This window comes from Phocoena phocoena, chromosome 2 (genome assembly GCF_963924675.1).
Source record: "Phocoena phocoena chromosome 2, mPhoPho1.1, whole genome shotgun sequence".
Taxonomy (NCBI): Eukaryota; Metazoa; Chordata; class Mammalia; order Artiodactyla; family Phocoenidae; genus Phocoena; species Phocoena phocoena.
Window position 1 is genome coordinate 47,866,378 of NC_089220.1, and position 8,061 is coordinate 47,874,438.

Sequence of the window (8,061 nt, forward strand, 5' to 3'; positions counted from 1 at the left end):
TAATTTTGTTAATTATGAATTTCTAGTCCTGGATAAAACTGAAACATGTTAATTTCCACAATGTCTATAACAGTAGGAAAAATATGGAGCAAAAATATTTTCTCCTGCATTTTATTATTTTCGCCTTTGGGTAACCTAAGAAAAATGTCCTTATATGCTGAAGTAAGAACATTCCTCTCAGATACAGCAGAATCTCTGACCAAGTTATAGCAGCCTCTTATCGAGTATACTTATGTTTTGGGGAAATCATGGGAGAGAGAACCTTTTCATCAATATATATTTATAATCTATTTTTGCCCTTCCACAGTTCATGCCGTTATGGGAAAAGACAAAAAAAAAAATAGGTGAATATCTAGCCCTCAAATATTTTGAAGCCTGGAAAAGAAGATGACACATAAAATATGTTTCCAAAAATTTATAAAAAGGTCAAATTACAAGAGTTTAAAAATAAGTTTACATATTTTAATGGAGATTTCTTTTCTATTCTATATCGAGCTAAAATTATATAATTAGTCCCCTAATGAAAGCTCACCTTTAGACATAATCTCTGGTAATGTTATTCTGTGATGAATGCCCTTTAGTTGGCTTTCTTTCACAACAGAACAGCTGTCAGGCTTAGGCCCAATAAGCATCTGGATGAGGATGAAGAAGCAGCATGTCTGGGGGAGCATCTTTCCCAACATGGACCAAAGGTTCCTCACTGCCATTAGTACTATGAGCATGTGAAACAATGATCCATGGTGGCTGCCTGTATGGAAATATTGTTAACTGCCTTGAGAACATTACAGATAAAATGCTTTGGGGAGTTAGGTGTCAGTGATTACCTGCAACTGAAAAGATCTGAGAATCAGAGTTCAGAGAAACATGATGAATGGAGTCTTTTGCATATTTTTTGGTCTTTTGTCTGGTATTTTCTTTTTTGGTGGAGCAGCGGATCCATCATCCTAGTGGTTTTATTTGTGGGATCCCTTCTCTCCCCTAAAGCTTCAGGAGTACCTAGCCCAGTCAGCCTTTGATAGACTTCTGGAACTAAATTAACAGTCCTAATCATTGGCCCTTTAATAACGTGGCTGAGTAGTATATAATTAAAATCCATAGATGACCCAGAAACTTCATTAGAGTCAGAACTGCAATCTTCTGTCCAGGTATACTGGGAATGTCAGGAAAAAAAGAAAAAGAGACTTTTTTCAGAATTTTTCCCTTCCCTCACTTGTTCCTGAGTATATTGAAAGAAGAATAAAGGCACAACTGAGTCATAAGTTGGAATCCTCGCCATCAGCTATACCTACTAAAAAGCTGTGCAACTTACCTCTCCCTGGCACTGCTTGAATTCAGCTCCCTCTCACCTCTTTCCCTCCCTGGCAGCAGGGCACTCCTGGGCCTGCATATTTGGCATTTTTGTGCCTCCTCCCAGTAGAAAGATCATCAAAGGGGGCCCTTCCTTCTGAGCCGATGAACTCCACTTCCAGGCAAGCAGCCAGGCAAGTGAGTCCCACTCTCTTCCTTAACCAGCACCCTGGTCTAGTGCACGGACTGCACAACCACGAGGCCTCCCACCTGACCATCCACAGTCCATACCACCAGCACGACCTTCCTCAAACTCCATTCTGACTGCACCCTGGCTTCAAAGTCTCCAGCGTGTATATGGGCCTCACGAGAGCTCCAAACCTCCACCCCTGCACCAAACACCCCTGATGGTGGGAAACTTGCCTCTCTTTTCAGCTTCTTTTCCTGCCACCTCTGCTCATAATTCCCAAGCTTCTGCCAAATGAAGCTACTAACTAAGCCTGGACATGCCACACTCCTTTATTCCTGCATGGCTTTGCACATACTGGTCCTTTAGACGTGAAACATTTCCCTTCGTACCTTTCCCCCTTGTCTTCTCAGTCCATTTCTATTCATTCTTTTTAAAAAAGAATTTCACATAAAAGAAATTTTGATGTATTATTTTAAAACTTGGAAAATATGAAGAATTGTGGGAAAAAGTGTCCATAAAAAAGATAACTGTGGTTCACACTTTGATTCTTTGGTTTATTTTTTCAAGGTATTTTATATGCATATTTAATTATGGATCATACCTTAAAATACATTGTATCATGCTTTTTATCACCTTGTATTACACTGTAAGCTTTCTTCTCAATTTTTATAAATTATATGAAAACGTCTTTTTTTAATGGCTACATAATTTTCATATATGTTTGTGTGTGTATCTATATTATACCTGAAGAGTTTGTTTAACCCGTTACGGTCAGGTAGATGATTTCATTTTCATCTTTTTGCTATTATAAATAATGCTACAAAGAAGAGTTTGGCACATAACTGTGACAGCCCCTCTGGAAGAGAATTCTGGAGTGGAGTCACTGGAATGGTAGAAAAGAACACTTGTAGGCTCCTGATATGCACTGTCAGGTTGCTATCAAGAAAAGGTGGACAAATTTACAAACTCACCAGGGGAGCATAAGTGTTCCTTTTATCTACTAACAGCCTTTCTGTTATTGACAGTCATAACTATTTTTGTGTGTGGTCCTTGATAATTTGATTTTAATTTAGCATTTCTTTGATTAGACAGGAATTTTTTCTACATTTATTAACCACATGTATTTCCTCTTATGTAGACTATTTTAGTCCTTTCTTTAGTTTTCAACTGGAATCAAAATTCCTACTCATCTTCAATATTTCACTTAAGCATCTTCTCACTGTGAAGTTCTGATAACCCTACACAACACGCCTAGCTCAGGTTTCCTCTTCTGTAATGGGACTGTGTGTGCACATTTATCACTGGGATTTCCATACCCTATTGTAATTGTTTACGTGCTCGTCACCTGACTGGACAATGAGCAAATCATGCACCAGAACTAAGTCTTATGTTTGTTTTTTTTTTGCGGTATGCGGACCTCTCACTGTTGGGGCCTCTCCCGTTGCGGAGCACAGGCCCCGGACGTGCAGGCTCAGCGGCCATGGCTCACGGGCCCAGCCGCTCCGCGGCATGTGGGATCCTCCCGGACCGCGGCACGAACCCGTGTCCCCTGCATCGGCAGGCAGACTCTCAACCACTGCGCCACCAGGGAAGCCCAAGTCTTATGTATTTTTTTCCTCCGCACCTAACTAATTGCCTGACCCAAGGTATGTGTCAATTAAAACTTATTTAATGTTTAATGATCTAATGAGTAAATCAATGAAGATCATTGAAGAGTTGACTTTTAACTTAACATGGATTTCATCCAGATGTTATATCTACATTCTGTGTTAAACAGAAAGCACCACTAACTCCTTGGATAAACCTGTGCAAACTTGTTTAAAGGAATACATATGCTAATAGAACAGCCTATAAATATCCTCACTATTAAACTGCTAGAGAATGAAAGACTGCTGGTAGCCCTTTACTCAAAACAACAAAACAAAACAAAATAAAAAAACTAAACCCTTTTATTTCATTTGAAGAAAAGTAATTTTCTTTGCAAAATATCATAAAGTTATGTTTATTGATGTATCTGGGAACTTTTCAAATGATCTTGATAATGATCATAACACACCTTCCAAAAGGAGAGCATGAAACAGATGCACTTCCTCTGACAATGAAACACATAAAGGTACTTACAAATTAAATATACAAACGAGAGTTAAACTTGAAAACAAGTGCATTTTTCATCACATCATACTCTCAGATTATAATTCCTGTATTCCTAATTTGGCCATTTCACAGTTTTGCTACACACAAAAATTACACATGTATTTCCAGGTCAATACCACCTCTGAGATAAACCAGAGGTGAAAAAATGGGGCTGCTGCTATGCTGAAAATAAGGCAAATACTCTGATCTTTGGAAGGGATGGCTGAATGGGGGTTTCAGGCTATTCAGATGTCCAGCTCAGAGTCTGAGTGTGTCAGGTACACCACAGATGCTGAAACCCCTCTGACGCCCCCATGAAAAAACTTTCATCTTTTACCCAAGGTGAAAGTTCTTCCCTGCAGGCTGGGTCTACAGTCTCTTGCTTAGTTTAACGGCTGCAGCTGTATTTTCCCCACTTTTCCCTTTTGGTCATAGTGTTGCTAACCTTTGTAAACATTATGTACAATTAAAGTGCTTGGTGGTGCTCCATCTGAGACATATTCTGCTCCAGATTGAAAGCGTATCTCTCAGGAACCTCAATAAGGTCTTACTGTCTCCACCAAGGGCAGAATATGGCTTTAACATGTAGAAGTTAAGGTCATTGTCACTGCTCTCAGCTGAGGCTGACTGAGTCCCGAGTGAGCTTGTCCCTGTGCTGAATGCCCGGCTGTGTCACAGCCATGCTTAGTAAACACACTCTCTGGGAAGTCATACATCCCTGTCTTCCAAAGACCATAAATCCCTCCCCACCAAAGAATCCACTATTTTGATAAACCTACAAAATGGAGGTTCCAAAAACTGAAACAACATTTTGTAGCCCACTCCAAATTTTCATGCCTACTGACACCCCTACCTCAACACACAAGAAACTGGACTTCAGAGGGTAAAAAGAATTTTTTCTTCTCCAGGGTGTAGACCATAGTCACATCTTGCCTTTCGTTTACTTATTTACAGCTTCGCCTCTTCACACAAGGTGGTGAGCGTTTTCCCAGAGGGTGGCTGGGGGAAGGACCCTCCAAACGCCTCACCTAGTTATATTTTCTATCACCCTTTTCAGAGAAGCATCTATAATTCAGGCTATACTTGTATCAGTTGGCAAAGGAAAGAATTAAACAGGGGCAATTGTGATGCAAAATAAACAAATCAGGTTCCACTAGAAATAAAGAGGGTAAGAAAATTTAAGAACACCTATCACATAATTGTAAACTGTGTTGTTTCTACTGAATTTAAATAAAGACCCAGAGGTCTCAAGACCGCCTTAAAAAATTAGGGACACCAAGTACAAACAATGGAATAATTACTATCATTGCTTTAAGACTTTTAACATTGTTTACAATATATGAAATTGTAGTTGCTATTATACTCAAAATGAAAAACCCCACTGAACTGGTTCTTGAATAAAGAGTGACAACACATTATTAAGATCGATCGAATAGTTTTGAAAATACATTTAGATGTTTTGTTATGGGACATAGCTTTTAAGGATATAACTTGTAAGATTTTTTTGATCATGGTTCTTTGCCAGAAAATGTGATATATTCCTGAGTTTACCAGAGAGGTTAACACACTGTCACAGGCTGGATTCCATGCTAGTTCCGCAAGAATTGCTGTGCCAGTTTCTATACATAAGAGGCCTTATGAAAATCTTGTGAAAAAACATCCGAAATACCGATGTTCTGAAAATGATGAAAATCCAAGGGTCCACAATGGAGATCACAGAGAGAAAGCGTAAGGCTCGGAGGTCTTCAATTTCTTCAACACTTACATTTTTCTCGTGAACAGCTGTAAACACTCCATAGTAAGCACGATACTGTTTTAAAGAAAAACATTCAATTAGGATAGCGGAAGGTCGATGGCCGCAACAAATGCACTTACTTCACTTAGGAAACATTACTTTTCCGTAAGAGTATGGCAGCTTGGCTTGGAGTATTCATTTGGGTAAATTTATAAGCAGCTAAGGCCACCACAGTGGATGGGTGCAAGTGAGAAGCCAGGGAGGTGCAGGGCCGACCTGGAAGGCTCAGTGGAAGCCAGGTCCTCCTGGGAGCCCCTGGTTAAGTCCCTGGAGCTGGTCTACCTGTGGTGAGTATGGCAGGGCTAGAGTTGCCCGCTCCCTGCCTGGCGGTGTAGAGGAAGAGCTGAAGTGGGACAAATCTAGTCTACAGAGTCGTTTACAGAGTCACCTCACTCCCATAGATACTGATTCTCTTCCCTTTTTCCTCTGCCTCCTTCCTGTCCTCGATTCTTACTTAGCCCAGAAATAAGTCACACTCGTGAAACGTCACATGTGTGGAGACACCAATGAAACAGAAACTTGTTTCTTCTTTCTCTGAATTTTTTTTAGTTGAAGTATAGCTGATTTGCAATGTTTTAGGTGTACAGCATGTATATGTATATACGTATAAATGTATTTTTTTTTCAGATTCTTTTCCAATATAGGTTATTACAAGATATACAGTTCCCTGTGCTATACAGCAGGTCCTTGTCTATCTATTTTATATATAGCAGTGTGTATCTGTTAATCCCAAATCCCTTATTTATCCCTGCCCCTGATTTCTCCTTTGATAGCCATAAGTTTGTTTTCTATGTCTGTGAGTCCATCTGAAACAGAAACGTTTAATCAACGTGAAGAGACAGGACATATTCCAGTGGAAAGACAGAAGACAGCTTGTGTAAATTACTCATTTTTAGCAGAGATGCTTATCATTCTGTGGTTGTCACCCTCTTTTCAGACCAGGAAGAAAAAAGAAACATACACAGAGCGATAAGCCTACTTACCTGTGCCCAGCCACTCCTGTATTGTCTTGCTCTTCCTTGAGCTCTCTGGCCTCTTGGGAGCCCTGCAAACTGCTTCATCCCTTTCCTGCCATTCAGCCGACACTGCTGTCTAGACCAGCACTACAACTGTCTCCCACTCAGTTGGAGGCCAGCCACTTTTTCTCAGTGCTCTTACATCACCCATGCTCATTAAGATTCTAATGGGACAAAATGGACTCTAATGGTCCAGAAAATATGCAAACTCAACGTTAATGGGAGGGGATATGAATAAGTACACAGACCAGATCCATTCAACGCAATCAGGGATATGAGAAGATGTATGTTCTCATAACTGTTTCCTTACCTCTTTATTCTCTTTTCTGTAGGCTCAGATACTCCCATCTAGTGCACTTAGCAAGACGGAGTTTATCTGGAAGCCCTCTCCCATCACCACTGCTTAATAACACTAAGAGTAATAATAATGGCTAATGGCCACACAGAGCTTCATATTCTCAGGCACCGTTCTAAATGTTTTACTTTTAAAAGTTTGTTTCATTCTTACGAAAGTCCTGTGAAGTAAGTATGTTCATTATCTCCATTTTACAGATGTGGAAATTGATTACATGCCCAAATCCTAGTTTCTTTCCAGGTTGACCTAAAACATTACCCCCATCACGAAGCCTCTGGTGATGGTTAAGGTGGTGGTTAAGCTCGTCAGCTTTAGAGTCTGACCATCCAGGTTAGATAGAATAGCCTCACTGGCTGTGTTACTTCAGGCAAGTTACTCTGTTTCCTCATCTATACAATGGGGATAATTGCACCTATCTTTCAGGATTGTTATGAAACTTGCATGAGATAGTATGAGTACAACCTTGAGAACAGGTCCTTGCATTAAGAATAATTCAATAATTAGCTATTATTATTATTATTTTATCAATTAGGAGTCAATCCTTTCCTTTTCTAACTCCTTTCTGGCCCTAGTCACTCCCTCTCACCCCCAGTATTATAGCTCTGTGGGCAGATGTGATGTTTTTCTCATTTTACATCCCCACAATGAATTACAGTGCCTGGAATGTTGTAGGTTCCAGATACGAGATGAATGAATAAATGGATGACAACAGGCTACACACTTGAGTTGACTGAAAAAGCAAACACTTTTTATGACTTTAATCTTTATATCTGCTCCTTTCTCCTCAAAGTGGAGTGCAGCAAGATATAATTCTTACTATTTGAGAACGCTTGATTAGTTGGGATCTGGGTAACTGAATGATGTTTATATAATTAAGACAAATTTTATTTCTGTACACTGTTTATCCATATCAATTCTATTGCATATTATTAGGTTATTCGTACTTTCAAGTCACCTGATTTGTATTAGAAATGTAATATTCTACAAACGGCCTTTTAATTTTATTTATTTTTTGAGTTTACTAAAAATATGACAGATTTATTCCCTTGTGACAGTGATCAAAGTACATATTCTATTAATTCTCACAAGGTATCCGTTTGAACACAATCTAGACTTTCGAAAAATCCTCTGATGATCAATGGTATTCCCTAGAATATACTTTATAAACTGCTCCTCTAACAGAGAGCTTGAATACGGAATACCCTCAGAATATACAATTGGCTTGTTCAACGCATGCAGACCATTACACAAAGAGAACTGGTGTGAGAAGAGCGCCCTCTGTTGA

The 8,061-nt window shown here is 39.5% G+C and overlaps 1 protein-coding gene across 1 annotated transcript in view; it reads right to left on the minus strand.

The window, feature by feature from the left end:
• Nucleotides 1-5,180: 5,180 nt before the first annotated feature.
• Nucleotides 5,181-8,061, minus strand: part of PTGDR (prostaglandin D2 receptor) — a 7,616-nt gene continuing 4,735 nt past the window's right edge. Inside the window, exon 2 of the mRNA XM_065872626.1 lies at nt 5,181-5,420. Within this exon, the coding sequence (XP_065728698.1) occupies nt 5,181-5,420 (240 nt within the window). The remainder of the gene's footprint in view (nt 5,421-8,061) is intronic.